Source organism: Aulonocara stuartgranti, assembly GCF_965226115.1.
Source record: "Aulonocara stuartgranti genome assembly, chromosome: 2".
NCBI lineage: Eukaryota > Metazoa > Chordata > Actinopteri > Cichliformes > Cichlidae > Aulonocara > Aulonocara stuartgranti.
This window is the reverse complement of record NC_138940.1, coordinates 5,734,509-5,753,603: the sequence shown is the minus strand read 5'-3', so window position 1 is coordinate 5,753,603 and position 19,095 is coordinate 5,734,509. Positions and strand designations below refer to the sequence as shown.

Sequence of the window (19,095 nt, the reverse complement as noted above, 5' to 3'; positions counted from 1 at the left end):
GTATCTTCCAACTTCCAGTTCCTGGTTTATTGATTAAAGTCTTTTCTCTCTGCATGTCTGGCCTGTACACATATATGATCTTGTCAGTATCTATTTTACATTCAAGCAGCATGCTCATACGTCAGTAAAACAATAGATAAGGAGAGAAAATTCATCATTACACTGTCCTGGATTCCAGTTCAGTAATGTATTGATGAACTTTGGCAGTGTAATATGAGATCCTTGGATCATTAAATAAGCAGAATGCTATCATGGAAACTGAGTCTTCCTTGTCAGCAGATGTTTAGGAAGTGCTACAGTATCCAAAATTATGATGGAGGCATCGAGCCAGAAATCTGTTAAGAAGGAGAGTTCCTTTCAAATATGTTTGGATCACTTTCCTGAATAAGGATTGTGTAAGAGGGGAAATCCTGAAGGACAAAAAGCTCTTTCCAAACTGAAATGTCTAACATAACTAAACGGTTACAGTGAATCAAGATTTTTAATTTTTAATTTTTTTAGCTATTCTGTTTTAGTTGATTCCAGCAAGATTAACAGCAAGATTATTTTTTTTTAGGTTTTCAATGCATGTGTTCTCAAAGTAAAAATCTCGTAGATATCCAGCCAGGTGTTCATCCCAGCTGCACTACCACACTGCAGACATTCATTCTTTCTCATTTTCAGGGCATCAAGCAGCAATAACAAATGTAGTCAGACAGCATTATTAAACTTATAATTGGATTTAAACTGAATTATATTCAGGTTTTGCTGTGGAGTGAACTCAGCTAAGCGATTATATTGGACAGCAGTGTATTTGATTTTGTGTAATTTATGCACAACTGAAGCCAAACTGAAGTCATGCACTTCAATACTTTTTGAATGAATGAATATACTGTATGTACAATATTACTGATGATCAGTTTACCACTTAAGCATATATTTATTTCTACTACAGCACGCTTTAGAAGAAGCAGCATTGTGTCCCTGAACACCTGAACATGATAAGCACATCTGATTCGTTTTAACCTGGAAATATCTTGAATCATCAGATAAAATATGCTTCCCCTGGTGGAATAAAAATAAACAAATTCCACACCCCTTGCAGTATCTTTAGGAATTTCAAGGGGCAAACATTGCCTGTAGCTCTGAGGGGCACCACCAGGGGGCTCTGGTCTCAAAGCCAAGTACAGCCAGGGGCAATTATTGAAACTTTTCACTTATCAACATGAGACCTTAATGTCCATAAAACACCAGAATGTCTCTGATATAAAAGTTTGACTGCGTGCTGAAGGTCAGTATGCCTTTTAGAGGATGAATATGATGATATAACAGCTGATCAGGTACAGAGATAGATATATGTTTGTTATGTATGGGTGAGTAAATAAAATGATTTACTGGACTACACAGATAAAGTTCATGCTGCTGCAACAACTGGTTTTACAGTATAAATTAAGTAATTTAACATTTTCATTCACTTGTGTTTCTCTTCACCACAAAGGTGTTTTTAAAAAAAAACCCCAAAAAAACAAAAAAAAAAACCTATGACAGATGTGTTTTCTAATGGTGACTGATGTTTGAGGGCATTTGTTTGCTTGACAGAATGCATCTCATAACAGCAAGCAAGTCTAAGGGGATTTAAGCAGTATACGATGAGTGTGAATTCTCCATTGTATACATTTCCACTTGCACTCTGCTCAGTGGACACAGAGCTCTCCTAGCTGGCTTGTCTCTGCATGTTTGGCGTGACCCAAATAGCCTAACTTGTTTCTAATTTCCTCTGTTTATTATATTTCTTTGTATCAAAGACTTTGCGTTTCACAAGACCACCATGGAAGCGGCAATCAAATGTGGACAACAAGACAAAATACCCAGCTTTTACAGACAAAACCTCATGGGGTGAATGAGTGTGTGTGTTTTTGTGAAAGAGAGAGGGATTCCACGATGTGAAGTGCTGACATCTGCTGCAGGCGCTCGCAGGGCTGGAATGTGATACCCTCCTTTACACAAAGGGCCTTGGCCCTTCCAACAGGCACATGAAGACCTCTATATGCCCCTCTCCACAGGGGCAACACAAGTATGAAATGACTGCATCAATGTCCCACGCCTTCTTTCCTGAGCCATTAACTTGGATTAAAACCACAAAAGCTTCCCTTCTTACCTTGATGCTGGAGAGATGGTTGCTCTATATTCTCTTTAAGTTGGTAGTTTCTAAGCTATGTGAGGCTGGGGGTAAATTGCTGCAGCATTGCATCATGCGTCTGGCTCAATGGGTTCAATATGTCTCCAGCTCCCCTTTGATTGTTGTGTCTGTGCTGCAGCAGACTTACCATACAGCGGGGGATACACTGTTGCATTTTGCCAACAATAGGATGGGAGGAACCACATAAAACACAGTTGATGAGGTACAACATTGTGCTGGGGAGAAAGGAAATTGGGAACAGGAGGGAGTATTGTTTCAAGCGGTGTCTCTGCTTTGATATGACAAATTGAGAACCTTAAACATTTCCTTCCACAGAAACATTCCAGGGGAGCACAAAACTGCATGTTAAAAAGTTTTCTTTTGGGGCGCATTTATCTTTCATTCAGTGAATCAAGGTTTTAAACAATTACTCAGTGGTTAAACAATGTTACTTAGGAATGTTATATGGAAGGTTTTAGTCTGAATCATGGGACTCCTGATGTGAATATATACTGTGAACTGCACTGTATATATTATACATTGGATGGATCATGATTTAATGGGATAAAAATGCAATCGGGCCATGGTGTTGTAGTCCAGTAAAATAAGCAGAGAAACAGATAAAGGACTAGTAAGACAGTGGGTACAACTGGTGTACACACAGCAGAAAGTGAAATGTGTCCCTTAAAAAAAAATCCAGAAATAGCCTAAAATGTCTCCTTCACATTTTTGTATCTCTACTCTTATATCTTTATATTTACAATATATCGTTTAATCTGGTGTTATAGTGTTTTAAGTTATTCTGTAGTTTTAAAGATATATTTCCAAAAGTATTACCGCTTATGTAAACCTTATCCTTAACAACAGACTGTGTGATCTCGGGAGGCTGAAACTTTTGGCTAGAAATTATTTGAAAAGTGCGCAACCATCAAACAAACAAAACAAAAACAAAACATAAAACGGACCCGTAAGGGAGTGGAACACCTCGTTAAACCAGGCAGCAACTGAATAGTTAACATCCTGGGAGTTTCCTCCGCTGAGAAGTTGTACTTTATGTATAGCACCTGTTGTGCGTCAGTTGCCAGTCTCCAAAAAGCCAACCCCGGGCGCGCAGCGATATTTTATCTCAGGCTCCAAGTTATGACTCTAGACCGCGCCAGAAAACAGAAAACGTCTCGGTGTTGCGAATGGTTTCAAAGTACAGGCTGTATCAAGTTGCTTCACTCTCTCGCTGTCTCTGTGTGTGAGCCTTTGCTGTAATGCGTAAAGATCTGCAGGGATTTATCAGACGGAGTGAAGAACGCACCGTGGACGCGCGCTTTCCCCAAAATGCGACTGTGTCTTTCTAATGTTCTCGTCGCGTAGATTATATGCGTGCATAAGGGTGTTTTTTATAACTAATACCGGGATTATAGCAACATAAAACTAAACTTTGCTCAACTTCCCATTGAACCAACAGGTGCGCATTTGCTCTGCGCAGCAGCGGCAGGTTCGGAACCTCCGCAGAGGAGTCGTTCTAACTTCTCAAGTTAAAATTTTGTTCCCGAACTTTCCTCCGAAGGACTGATGCTTAAAATTAAGTGGATTTTACTCTGCGCTTATCCTCTCCAAATGTGTCCGAAACAGCACTGGTGCCCTGTAAACGACGCATGTGTGTGGTGATACAAACCGTCCCGTCTACAGCGCTTTGTGATCGCCGGCTACCACTCATCCAAATGATCCTTCCATTAATATTCCTTCTTGCATCGCTTCTCCAACAATATGGCTCGGAAGCTGAATCAAGTCATGTCAGCAAATTTCCCCTACCAAGCGTAAAGGAGCAAAACGGTGAGTTTCGATGCATTCTAGTTCATTCTTAAAAGTTCAAACTTTTGAATGATTGCTCACACAACCTAGATGCTCATTCTTACTGGGCTTAAAGACATTCCTTTCAAAAAGTACATCTTTTGAATGAATAGAAGCATTTTATTTAGTTCAACCAGTATTATCCAGGATAGGAAGTGCAGTATTACCCTTTACCTTTAAAGCGTACCCCGTATGCTTAAAAGGAGAAACCCTTCTGAAATTCCTTGCCCCTCGGGAGAAGTTTTTCTTGTGATCATAAAAAAAGGCTCCATTCATTCAGGAGCAGTCACTCAGGGCGATGTAATTTGGGGCTCATGTGAAATGACTCCAATGAACTTCACTAATTCTGAAATCCTTCCCCCCATTTTTCCCTGTTTAATTTTATTTCCATGCTAATGACAAGATTATAACTGTGTTTAGCTAAGTAAGTAAATAATTAGCCTCCAGTGATTGTTTTGCCATCATGGGGAATTTGACAGTCTTTGTTGTTCTTTGTTGTTGTAAGCATCTTTCAAATCTTAATTTAATACTTAAGATTGTGTATTATGATTATTAGTTTTGGCTTATTTTAAGTTTTATATCTTGATCCCTTATATTCCCAGTGCTGACATTATCTCTTCATAACAAACTTTATATGTCCTGCATATGAATGACAAAGGTTTATAAGAATTACAAAAGAAGCCAAGACATGCTGGTACAAGAAATGTAAGTCCAAAAAGCTTGCCATAGAATAGTTTATGTGTGACCGATCCTGTGCATGTGAGCCTTTTAGTCAGGAGTCCTAAAATGTGATGTTTGATTATTATTTTGCTTATGTGAAGCACATAACAAGTCGTGACATAGAAGCAGACTATGTATCACATAGCTTAAAGTACCTATATCTTGTAGATATGGTTAATCTTCATACATTTCTTGATCTTCAGTAACCAGTAGGTTTGACTCGACTTGTGTGAGGGCATGCAGCTCTGACTTCACTACAGTAACAGTCAGGGTTGGGAAATCAGAGCCTCCTGGTGGGATATCCAGGTTTAATCAGGACGGCTGAGAAAGGAAAACAACAGAGAGGAGGGAGGGAGGGCAGGGAGAGTGATGAAGGAGGTGGAGGGGAAGTGTGGTGGGGGAGATGTTAAACTGTCAAGGAACTCTTTAAAAAGGCGGTCACACTTTGGCTGAGGGCAAAGCTGGCCAGACCGTCTGTAACCTTTGACTGGAGTGTCTGAGTGCTCTATTCTGCTGTGCTTGATTGCAGATGCTCTGTGAGACAATTTGATATCGATCTGACGGAGGGGAGAAGCCAGACCTGTCTGGCATGTTTAGTAGTAGTTGCCTGGAGAGTTACGGTCCCCAGTCGTATTAAACTTGGCAAGCGGCTGCTGATGACTCCATAAGATATCAGAGGGCACCATCTCCCATTGAGAGCCAGAGCTGTGCAGAGTAACCATCTGTCACAATGAATGATTTGGACAAAAACTCTCAAAATGAACTCTAAAATCAAAATTCTGTGTTTTGGGGTAATAAATAACGTCAACATTTCTTTGCTCCACTGGTGAGAATAATGTTACAGTGTTGTGCATGTCATTTTTATGTGTTTGCCACATGACTATAGGGTTTCATGGTTATTAAGAGGAAACACTGCTAAAAATGACTTCTCCAGGCACTACAAAGAAGCTGTGTAGTGTAAGGTTTTGAAAATGAAATAGCGCTGACGGAAAGTACATGTATCAATCTAGCTCAAGCGCTACCCCAGCCTTTGGTCTTCAACATATTGTTTTATTAAAGGTAAAACAACATTGCTGTTTCTGAAAAAGTTAGAAACAACAATGTTGTCCTGTTTTTGCCAGAAAGGCAAAAACAGCCTACCTCTCTGGAATGAAGCAAATAACATCAGAGGATCGGATCCAGCGAGTATTACTTTCATTCTCAAGCATTTGCAAGAGGAAATCAAAAGTTTATATCATCATAAAACACATTTTATATGAGACAGGATTTTGATTTGTGATGAAACAACATGATTCACAGTCTGTATACTATGATGTAGCACTGATTGACTTATTATTTAATAGCCTATAAGCTTGTTTCATTATGCAGTGATGGCCTGATACCAGTTGTCAACACTGCAAACCCAGCTAAAGCTCCATCTCAGCTTCCCGATCACACAGGTCATCTCAGGGGCACCTCTTATATCACTTCTCCGAGATAAGTGGTTTGCCTTCTCTTTCCCGTAGAAGGCCATGTTTTTTTTGCCAAGGCCACCCATAAGCAGAGAGCCAGATATTTTCAGAAAAATCCAGCAACAGATATTTGTAGGAGATGCGGATTACCTGTGATATTCCCACATAACCCCCCGAGCACCACTGGAGGAAGGTATGCACCACACTAGACCTGCCAATGATCACAGAGGCTGCTGTTCCGCTAAAGATTAAGAGATTAGAGGGAGGACTGGGGTCATAAGGATCAACGGCCTATGGGGAACATATGCAGTGTACCACTTATACATAGATGGAGGACAGAGGAGCATTATACATTCAGTGGATTATGATTACGATGTAGACAAACAAGACATTTGCACCGGGAACATACTGGGTGGCCTCGTATGAATCGTGACTTTTTCAGGTGTAACATAGAATACAATATTTGTTTATTCTCCGATAGCTGAGAACAGCTGTTAATAGCATATTTGTAGAGTAGCAAAGGAGGAGGAGTCCTTTTGGTTGCCGGCAAAATCCTATTCATTTAAGTGATTGACAGCTAAAGTACTTCTAAGGCTTGCCTAGCCACAGTATTTAAAAGATTACCAACTGCCTTGAGAAATACTTGGTAATTTAATAAAGAGTCAAAGATCTTAGCCTGTGTACAAAATCACTTACGGCAAGAAGTAAATTGCAACTCCTAAGAAGCATTTTTGTAAGAAATATTTCATCATAGAGCTGAAACGTTTATACTAAATTAAGTTTAGTTTATCTGGCTGAGTGAAAGCACTTTTTGACTTTGGGTCAACTTTTATTCAAGGATTAATGCATCTAAAAACTTTAATTGTACTCGGTGGAGCAGGTGTTCATGACAGAGCTTTAAATTTGTATCTTTCTCTGTCTAAAGTTGAAATCATTTTAAACAGCTGACACAATGAAAATATAGTAAAAACATAAAAACCTAATATAAAATCACTGTCCCACTCTTTATGGTGAAACAAGCATTTCATACAAATTATGATACTATTATGCCATCTCATATCATATTGTACAGTATGCGTATTGTGTAATTGTTAAAGTTAAGAAGAAGTATAATGTCTTTGTTTTTGTTTTGTTCTCAGCCCACTGTTACAAAATCTGCCCTGACAAGACCAAACATAGTCATTTGTAATGGGTCAAGCCTCTTCTACTAAATGTGACCAGCTGGCATTCATGTATCCACCATGTTATTTTAAGTGGTTTCCATAGTGCTTAGCTCTGGGTTCAAATATGAAATTACAACTATGACTCTGAAACCAGTCAAACAAAATGTGCCTGCCTTGGAATTTCAACTCATTCTTTTATACAGGTTAGATGTTTCCTGACCCTGGGAAAGCTTGTTTCCACTTAGGGGGATCCGTGCTTTGATGGATATGCTTGAATGAATGAATGCAGCACTATGCAGTTAATCATTGTATTGGGCAGTGGAATAGCAGCTGGTATGCTTGTCTGAATTAAAACCATCAAAGAAAATGGATGGCTTGAATGTTCAATAAACTCAGTGGGAAGCATAGAGGGCAGACGTTACACCAAGGAGATCACTATAGTGAGATGAAAAACACAATTATAAGGAGGTTTATCAGGGTTTTTATTTGCTGACTGAACGTGATGGATTTTTTTCATTTATACAAACGAGTTTGGCTTCTTTTCCCTGTCTAATATGGAAGTCACTAAATACACCAGCTTCTGAATAACCATTTAGTGTTAGTAAGAGAAAGAAAAATGCACTTATGTGAATTTTCCACAACAGTAGCAGTAGAAACCACTGGATACAAGCAGGTCTATATCTTCTGGAAAGAGGAAATTTTCCCCTCAACACCTCACTCCAGAGTGGGGGACCCTGGATAAAAGTGTCTATGTTTTTCCTGTCAGCACTATTTGAACATGGAGTGCTGTATTTGGCAAGCAAAGCATGCCACCGCCTGCCTGCTGTTTGTCATTTCAGGCAGCCAGTGCACCGTCTCTCCCACCACCTCAAGAGGCTTTCCGGGGGCTCTGGGTCATAGGTTTAAGCTCTAGTGAGGAAAAATAGTATCTATAGAAACCTATTCTGTCTTTTCTTGGCTCGGTGTTTGTGAATTTTTCTTCACTGCACACAATGCTTTGGCTGCCAGTGGTATAATGAAGACCATTTTGTTATACAAACAAAATGCATGAGGGGGAAGGGGACTAATACCTTAAAGCTACTTTCCACTGCTCCTTATTCATAAGGGGTCACCACAGTGGGTAGTTCCACAAATTTGATTTGGGAGGTTTTTGCACCAGATGCCTTCCTGATGTAAACGTCAAGGGATGTGCATCCCCTCTTTGGAGAACAAGGGGACTGAAACCTCGTTCTCCAAAAAATACTAATCACTTTCATTGCCTCTTTGCAGCAGCACATCAAGAAACAGTAAAATAGTGAACCACATAATGTTTTTGTGTCAGTTTTACACACATAATTTGACTTTATTTGAAGATTTGCTTCTCCCAACCTGTTAACTGTCATTTTCCTTTTAGCTTAGCTTTGACTTCAACCAGTCACTGCAACCTGTTCTCCACCCCAAAGGCTTCAAATTGCATTGCACTGGCTAGTCTTTTTCATGCATTTTTCATCATGCATCGTGGTGCTATAAAGTTCAATCGTCCCTCAGCATATTAAATGGATTCACTTCCATTAAATGGATTGCAAGAAAATGCTCTGCTTGTGCTGCAAGGAAATGATGGACAAACCTGTTGGATATGGCGGAACTTTGTTTTGGTGGTTAACGTGAAAGGTTATGGTTTAATACAAACAATAGTGTTTTTATAAAACTAAACACACAGTGTGGGTGCTTAAATCTAAAAGAAAATTCACAGAAAAGACAAAGTTGAAAAAAAATCATATACAAAAAGCAAACTGAAGAGATAATAATAGCAATCCAAGCTGGGACTTGAATTCCTGTCTTCTGATTTAAAGCACTGTGATTATGCTATGAGCCTTTCAACTTGCCTCCTACCTTTTGGGCTTTAATTATTGCTTGTTTCTTCCTTTTGAGGCACAATAGTAAGGGATCATCCACTGCATTACAATATGATGAGAACAAATTCTTGAAATAGCAACAGTATGTAACAAGTAGGAAGTAACAACGAGTTGATCTTTGAGGGAACAACTTGGTCTCTTAACAAAATCTGATTTTCTGTGTACATGGAAACAACCTTTTCTTTCTATCTAATGATTTCAACGATAGTACTAACTAATTAATGTCTAACTGATAATAGAATAAAAGGAAAAAATGAGCAGTTTTTTCAAAACATCCCACAGTTATTCATTCATTACTCCCCATGTAAAAGACATTCAGTAGTTTGGTCAACAGCAGCAATTCCTACTATTCAGCATTATTTTAAGTATCACTGAGAGATACATGGAAGCACAAAGGTAATCTTCTATAAAATTGGATCCAAGTCATCATGGGATGCAGCTGAAAGTACTGAATTTTGTGTTAAGATTTACTTTTCCGCTGTATTGCAAAATTGTAAGACTGCCCTCTTTTTTTAAAGTTAAGTAACTTCAAGTGTCAACATGAATAGGTGCCTGTAACGTGTATTAGAGTTGTCAGTTTTACATTGGCTAAAACGTATCCACATTTCCTAAAACATGTGTTTAACATTTTCAAATGGACTGTTTTCATCCCAAAGAGGATCTTTTTCAAATTCCTTCATGAAGACAGAATGCATGAAAGAACCTGAAAACTAAAGGGTTGGTTAAGTCTTTCATAAAATCTGTTTTTGGAAATGTGAACACAGTACATCTTCATCTTAGTAGGCATGGAGTAAGTCGCTTAAGTTTGAATAGATTTAGACGTTCAGTAGGTCCACTTTATGTACTCTGGTGCATTTGAAAGTGAAAAATCTGGATGTTAGTGAGGAAACACATTCATTTTCATGCTGTAAAAGGATAAATATTGTTGTAAAATAATATATTTTCTTGCTGTGTTTCTTTGCTCACAGTTTCTTATCAGCTCAATGTCTGTAGCAGGCTCATTGTCCTGTCTCTGTCTGCTGCCCTCAAATAAGAAATCCACTTTCTGAAATATTACCAGCTTCCAGATAAGAATTGAGAGCAAGCGATATCATTTCAAATGTTCAGCTTTGTCAGTGTTTCCTGGTGAATAGTTGTTCTGAAAGCTGCCATTTCACTCACATTGTTAAAAATGTTATATTATACTCCACAAGCAAAATAAATACAGATAACTTTTCTATCATGTTTTTTTTTTCCTTATCAGCAAAATGAAATTACTTAAATCGAAAAGCAATTTAGCTCCCTAAATGGAAGGACTTGGTAAATGTTATCAGCTGCTTTGGCACAATAACTCAAGTAGCTACAGCATGACTAGCTGGCACAGAACAAAGCAGTTACACATGAAGCAGGATGAATAAAACAAAGCAAAAAGAAAAGGAGAAATTCTGGTTTAAATGCATGTTTTCCAGAGTGTGCTTATTCTCATAGTCTGATGAAGTGTCGGACTAGTTCAGTATATCTGGCTAAAGTAAAAGTTACTTATCACAGCAAATACCAGCTATTCTCTGTAAATTAACATGGTGTTCAAAACAGAATTTGCATTTTCTTACTGGAAAAAATGGTTACTGATTTATATTATTACTTCTTTTGGAGAAAAATGCATCCATAGAGCAAGATATGCTTATTTTTATTGCACCATTGGATGAGACAAAGGCCTGCATTAACACATGACCATCACAATGTAAATTGCATTTCATTTTCATTTAGGTAATTTGTCACTCCAATCAAAGTAATCTATCCCCTCTATTGTTTATATCACATTTCCATGGTTGTATATACACTCAACAAAAATATAAATGCAACACCTTTGTTACTGCTCCCATTCCCCATGGGATGGACGTAGAGACCTAAAATTCATTCCAGATACACAATATAACCATCCCTCCCAAACAGTGGTCACAAATCAGTCCAAATGTGTGGTAGTGGGCACATCTGCTATATTGAGATAATCCATCCCACCTCACAGGTGTGCCACATCAGGATGCTGATCTGACATCATGAGTAGTGCACAGGTGTACCTCAGACTGCCCACAACAAAAGGCCACCCTGGAATGTGCAGTTTTTTGCGCTATTGGGGGTCTGGGGACCCAGAACCGGTCAGTATCTGGTGTGACCACCATTTGCCTCATGCAGTGCAACACATCGTCGCATGGAGTCTATCAGATTGTCAATTGTGGCCTGTGGAATGTTGGTCCACTCCACTTCAATGGCTGTGCGAGGTTGTTGGATATTCGTGGGAACTGGTACACGCTGTCGTATACGCCGGTCAAGCACATCCCGAACATGCTCAATGGGTGACATGTCCGGTGAGTATGCTGGCCATGCAAGAACTGGGACATTCTCAGCTGCCATCTGCCCTGAACAATGTGAACCATGATTCATCCGTGAAGCGCACACCTCTCCAACGTGCCAGACGCCATCGAATGTGAGCATTTGCCCACACAAGTCTGTTACGGCGACGAGCTGGAGTCAGGTCAAGACCCCGATGAGGACGACGGGCATGCAGTTGAGCGTCCCTGAGACGGTTTCTGACAGTTTGTGCAGAAATTGTTTGGTTGTGCAAACCAATTGTTCCAGCAGCTGTCTGGGTGGCTGGTCTCAGACGATCTTGGAGGTGAACCTGCTGGATGTGGAGGTCCTGGGCTGGTGTGGTTACACGAGGTCTGCGGTTGTGAGGCCGGTTGGATGTGCTGCCATATTCTCTGAAACGCCTGTGGAGACGGCTTATGGTTGAGAAATGAACATTCAATGCACGGGCGACAGATCTGGTTGACATTCCTGCTGTCAGCATGCCAATTGCACGCTCCCTCATTGCTTGTGGCATCTGTGGCATTTTGCTGTGAGACAAAACTGCACATTCCAGGGTGGCCTTTTGTTGTGGGCAGTCTGAGGTACACCTGTGCACTACTCATGATGTCAGATCAGCATCCTGATGTGGCACACCTGTGAGGTGGGATGGATTATCTCAATATGGCAGATGTGCCCACTACCACACATTTGGACTGATTTGTGACCACTGTTTGGGAGGGATGGTTATATTGTGTATCTGGACTGAATTTTAGGTCTCTACGTCCATCCCATGGGGAATGGGAGCAGTAACAAAGGTGTTGCGTTTATATTTTTGTTGAGTGTATTTCACTTTGACAATCTTTAATATGGGCTGCATAAGAATTTGAGTTGCACAGTCGTAATTTAGGTACATTTAGCTCTGAAAACAAAACATGTCAAGGCAAGAAATTGCACTTATCTCTGAAGCCTTGTAATATAAAAACTATGATAGAAATGTTTAAAGGGGGGGGGGGCTCTAAAAAATTGTTCGATCAAAGTCTGACAAGAATCAGTGTCGTTCTTGTTGTAACAAAACAGATTCCCTCTAAAACAGGAGGTTCCATTGATAAAATATTTGGATCATCTTGAGGCTGTGAAGTTTGAAACCTGGCCAATGTGGCACTGTTTTAACACAGACCTCAGTTGTCGTGTGAGTATTGGTTTTCTTACGGTAACTGGAATTCCAGCCTTGACTAAATATCTTGGCAGTGAGATGAGTTGACCTTGGTTACCGTCTCTGGCATGTCTGCATAACGTGGCAGATGTCATCACCTTCTATCACAGAGGTATTTCACTGTCCTGTTTTGACTCTTCAGATTCACCATCTGTCTGTCTGTCTGTCTGTCTGTCTGTCTGTCTATCTATCTATCTATCTATCTATCTATCTATCTATCTATCTATCTATCTATCTATCTATCTATCTATCTATCTATCTATCTATCTATCTATCTATCTATCTGGTAGTTACTAAGGAAAATAAAAGCTCTAAACTAATGTAGATAAGGTGGAACTTCTGGAACTGTTTTCTTACACAATCATCCTTACTTATCTCTAATGTCTAATGTTAACCAGATGTAATACCATAATAACTGTTTAATAACATAGATAGGATGGGTTCAAAAGCAGTCCTTTAAAGGGCTTTATCTGGTTCTGTGGTCTTAATGGCACTTAATGAGTAAATTTCTCCAGGCAATTTGAAGAACTTGGAGGTTTTCTGTTGGTTTAGGCTGGGTGAGTTGCTTCTGTTGGACTGACTTGATGAAACTGAGATCAGGGATTTATGGGAGCGTCTCACTGATCATAGATCTTTATGAGTCTGGCTCTACTTGGAGTGATTGTCATGCTTCAGAAGAAATTTGGGACTCTTCGCATGTTTTTTTAGTGCAGTTTCATGGTGGCCAAGAATCTAAACATCTAGAGCTTCTAAAACTTTTTTTTTTAAACTGCAGCTATTTGTGAAAAGTTGCTCTGTTTTAGGACATTGCTAAGTCTAAGATCCATGCCAAAATGGGGCCTATATCTTAGAGGAAAGTAAACAGTTGAGCCATGAATCAGGGATTGTAGCATGAAGACCCAACACTGTGGCACAAATAATCCCAGCTGTCCCCCTTCCTCTTCATTATGATGAGAAGGGTTCATCATGTGTGAAACTGAGACTAGGTTCATCTGATGCAGCAGAGATATTTCATGGTTATCAAGCACCATCATTAAGCATGCTAATTTTAGAAAGAGGCAGCAAGAGTTAGCGATGTGTGAACACCCTCATACAGCTCAGAATATATATTAGACAGATCAGTGCTTAATGTGTAGTTTTGGCAGTTTATGAGAATAAGCCAATGATCTGTATATAATGGTAGCATTTTACTAACTTAAAAACATAATTTTAAATATAAAAAGCGAAATCTGTATTTACAGCACCCATTTGGAAAGAATCCATTTTCATTGGATTGGGCATAAACAAGCCTGTATGTTTCATTTAATCAGTAAAACAACTTTAAAAGCATGCAGTATATTTTATGAACTTATAACAAAGCTGTGCAGTATACTACAACCCAAGTCCAAACATAGAAAAAGCTGTGCAGTGTCGTGTAAATGTGGACTGTTTGTCAGGTGCATTGTTGGCATATATTTCCAGGCTTCTGTAATTAAATATTTTCATTACAGTGCGTGTAATGCCTTGCAATACAAACTACAGCTTATAGTGGGTATCTTCTTGTTTTCGTTCAGTAGAGACTTGGCAGTTTCCTTTGTGTTTAATCAACTTGTGCACCAATCTGACCAGGAAAAAATACATCTGCGTGGGACTACTTGAACTGCTCTACCGTTCAGGGACATTTTTTACCTGATCGATTACAATCTACAAGAATCAATACTAAAGTAAATACTTTTTAGATTAATATTTTATCCCTTGCAGCATGGTGTGCATCAGGTCAAGGTCTTTGGGCTGTTTTTGGCTTGCCAGAGCTCATGCATGCATAGCTGAACTATTTAGCATATCAGTGAACTTTATCTTTTCATGTGTTGCTTATGGAGGTAACTGGATATGTACAACATGATTCAATATTCTGAGTATATATGAAGTTATTTCTTTTGCTTTCAGTTTTCAGTCACTAAACAAATTCCAATGGAAATTAAATGGCCTTTATTTCTTGTTTATGTGCCACTGGAGGAGAGTGAGAAAAGAACCAGAAGCTATTAAAGGGAGATGTGAAATATCCCATCTCTAATGCATTTAAGGGGGTAAAATAAAAAGCACACCTGTCCCAGTAATCACTGGTACACTGCCGTCTCATGCTGGTCGGATTATGTCATCTAGCACATGGTGAGATGTGATATACGATGCTATGCCAGTGCCATACAGAGTCGGTAACCTAATCACACGTACTATTTTGAGAATGTATGGCTTTTCCCAAAGCACAAATAGGTTTTCGGGCATGCTGGATGTAGTCACCCCCGGCGTTCTTACGCTTGGATCCCCAAGAGAGGGTATCCGTTTCATTTCCAGTCCAGCTGGAATGAAAATACACATTAGCTATTAGGTCTTATGACTGACCAGAATGATTTGCCAACTGTGTGTGAGCATGTTCATGTATCAATGTCTGCATGCAGAACAGGACCTTCAGCAGTTTCTTTTTAACAAAACATGAGTGACTTTTACTTTTACTCAAGTATGTTGGGGTACAGGGTTATCCTGTGGCGCTGGGAAGCGTTTTGTGTTCAAGGTAAATCTTTGGCATAGGAACTTACAGTTTGTTGGATACGAAAGGGAAGCAATTTTACTTGTGGAATTTGGAGCTTCTTCAAATGTCGAATGTAATACTGGACGCAACATCATCATATAGGATCAAGTTTAAAGCATGAATTATTTGTTTGTCAATCACCTGATTAAGCTGGAACTGGGAACAGAGAACAAATTAAGACAGAACATAATATTACTCGTCACAAAGATGACATCTGAAGTAGAATTTCCACGGATTTTCTTATAATAATGTTCAAAATTTGATATTGTTTGTTTTCATGTTGGGCCAATAAATTAACATCTATTTCTTGTTATACATGCAGTGAAGATACATGTGGTTGTATTTCCTGCACGAACCAACAAGCGCCAAAGATTAACTAAAAGCCTTTCTACAAAAGATTGTAAAGAGATATGCAGACACTTGACTTGGCCTTTTGTATTCCATTCACAATGTACTGAACAAAATTGTGATGAATATGATACACTGTGTTAATGTGGCAATTTGTTGCAGGGCTGCTGTCCTTGTACACTGAAAAAAAAGCTGGCAAAACAAAGTAACTTACTGGAAGAGCGGGCTTTATTCATTCAACAGGGAATCTTATAGTAGGTTAGTAAGGGATCCCTTGACACTTCTTTCTTTCACTTTTTTTTGGAACATGAATTCTAGTTTAATGTTGAATAGGTTGCAGTATGGGTACTGTGATGAGCTCTCTGAGCATGTTTTCATGCTAAATGCTTTAAACAGATTGTACTTAATGATTAAAAGGGAATGTGATTGTGGTTGTGTTTGGTGCAGATGGGCATAATATAAAGGGCTCAAGTGCCCAGATGTTGCATAGCTCAGTATCACTTGAGGCATACAACATTTGAGAAACTCAATGATGTGGAATTACACACAGGGACCATGGTGCGATTAGAAGATGGCAACAAATTTAGAACTGTTATAAATGTGAAATATAGAAATGGTGCGATAATATTTATGGCACCTTTAAAGCAGAATATTGTCATTTAGGAAGTACTGGGCATAATGTGTTTTACTACTAGGTATTATGCCATTTAACTACACCATTGGGTGTGGCATTTCTCACAGCAGGCTTGTATTAGCAGGAAAAGCACATGTGTGCCAATAAGCTGTGCCAGAATGCACAATACATGGGTCAGACGAGCCTTTATTAATGTATTAGACAGATCCGTGACTGGAAAGTCAAAATATCCACTGTGACTAAGAGGTGTTTAATGTTGTTGTTGACATGGAATTGTGTTACATCTGGATACAAGTGGAAACAAGAATGACGATAAATCCCCTGAAAGGTCTTAAATGTCTAGCGTTATGTGTATTAAAGGCCTTCAACCTTAAATGAAGTTAAAGATAGTGTTCACAGACTGAGCGGAAAGATTGAGTTTATCTCCACACCGGTGATCATTGACATGACATAAATCGGGCACTCTGCCACGTCAGGTAATGAACATTTCAATAGGACAAAAAACGCTGTTTATTTTTTTGAGTTTTGTTTAGTTTCTAGGTTTAGCATGTTTTATGTCTTATCTTTTGTCTTGGCTGATCTTAAACCTCAGCAGTGTATCCAAGCTTGGTAGCTTTGTCCCTTGTAAATTTAGTTCCCATTTGTGCTGTAAAAAAATGTTAAAGGGCACCTGTTATGGCTCCTATTTTTATTCTTGGAGTCAACTAAGTTCAGGTAGAACTTCATAATATAGCCCATAACGTATAATTGTAAATTTAGGGTGTATTTCCCCCCCATCTAAAATGCTTAACAATAGGTGGTTAGCTGACTTTGGTCAAGTATTTGATTGGAATTCCTCCTTTAGGAGGTAGTTTGGCCACTTTCAACCAGTTGGAGACCCCGTGGCAGACCCAGGACACACTGGTGTGACCATTTATTTCAAAATGCAGGTGACAATAAAATGTGCAAAAATGATTAATAATAGACTAATAATAGACTAAATGAATAAAATATAGACATATCTGTATCTAGGGTCATCTTGGGAGTGAAAGAGAATGCCCACTACTACTCACCAGTTGTATTTCTCCAAGACTTCCACAGTCCATTTTCTTCTTCACATGGAAGATTGTTTGATAACAACTTGAAGGACACCTCATGAATGAATAATGCTGTGAGAAAGAGTGACTCTGTAAGAACTCTGTCTTTCACAAGAAAAGGTGCCCCTTTTTCCTTCTCCTCCTCCTCCTACTTCACATTTTTCTTCTCTTCAGCTGTCTCTAATTAGGACTTTTACAGACGACAGCATTAAAATGGCCCGGAACTACTGCAACTAATGAGACACCAATGACAAGGCAGATCTTTCATGCACAACTCCGTTTGTCAAAATCTATCTTTCATTTTGTGCTTTGACAGCCAAAGTTTGTTCAGCACTTTGTTTCCCTTCACACCTGTTGACAGGCTTTAGCGGAGATTTAAGCAGGTCACCGAGTTGGCTTGTTTTTGGCAACGTTTGCAGTATTGGATGCTTTCAGTGTTCAGTTTTCACAGGCAGATTATGAACGTGTTTGCATGCTTGGTGTCAGTGTAGCGTTTGTTTTAACCACTCTGCTGCTGCCAGTGTTTCTGTTATAAATATAACTGAAAATATATTAAATATTTTCAGTTATCACATAGGCAGAGAGCAGCTGGATTTGCAGTCAAATGCTATTTGCATTCGTCATTGTATTGTAAGATAGGTTTGAACGTAAGTATGAATTCAAAAACTCAAGTAATTTGTGAAAACAAAGATTTTAAAAATAAAAAAGATCACTCACATGGTCCTACATCATTTAAATTTAGATAACTACTATTGAAAAAACATGTTCAAACTGACTGATGATCAGGTGACTCAAAAGTCAAACTAATTAGTAGGAGACTTTTTTACTTCTTATTGTGTAAGTGGTTGTGTGTGTGTGTGTGGTGCATGTGTGTGTTTTGCTTTGTTAGAGCAGTATTTAGTACAGTAGTTTTTAGGTACATAACAAGCTTGTTATCATCTGAATTCTCAGTCATCTGAATCATACTGTCAAAGCACAAACATTTACTGTTATTGTAAAGTGACTTCAATTAGTCTACCTAAATAGCCTAAAAAGAGATCAAGTAACGAACAGGACTTGTTGCTTCAAAGCAGAAAATAATTGGTTACTCATTAAAGGCAAACTCATTACTCATAGGTACTTTTTAGCAACTACAAATGAAGGTAAACTCATTTGCAGTCAGACCAGAAAAAGAGTATTCCAAAGTATACTGAGTTAATATTTACTCTGTTGATGCAGTAGAAAAACAAACATTCTTGTCTTCCACCATGACCGCCAGTCACATTCAAAGCAAATGTGCGTGATTGGTGTAAGTGAATCGATTTGGTTTTGACCAATAAGGTTTCCTGCTTAGTACCAATGACTGCACATAGCACTCCAGAATTTCAGTCAAAATTGAATGAAGTTTATAAGCTGCGAACAAATAAGAAACGCTTTAATACATGTCATATAGGATACAATTTGATTCATTGTTATGTCTACGTTTTGGTCTACATGTGGTGTTTACTGTACCTTGGCTATAGCATTGGTTAGCACCATTACCTGACAGTAAGACTGTTCCTGGCTGGCTGGGGCTCTTCTGTGTTTTCCCTGTGCTTCCATAGGTTCTCTACATGTTCTCCAAGTTAACCCCACAGTCCCTAAGACATCAATTGTAAATTGTCCATAGGTGTTACTGTGACCATGAGTGGTCTATATCTTTCTGTTGGCCCCACAATA

At 38.9% G+C, this 19,095-nt stretch overlaps 1 protein-coding gene across 1 annotated transcript in view; it reads left to right on the top strand.

The window, feature by feature from the left end:
- Window positions 1-3,212: 3,212 nt before the first annotated feature.
- The window catches only part of pdgfc (platelet derived growth factor c), a 52,116-nt gene continuing 36,233 nt past the window's right edge, over window positions 3,213-19,095 (top strand). Inside the window, exon 1 of the mRNA XM_082506203.1 lies at window positions 3,213-3,985. Coding sequence (XP_082362329.1) covers window positions 3,808-3,985 — 178 coding nt within the window. The 5' untranslated portion in view covers window positions 3,213-3,807. The remainder of the gene's footprint in view (window positions 3,986-19,095) is intronic.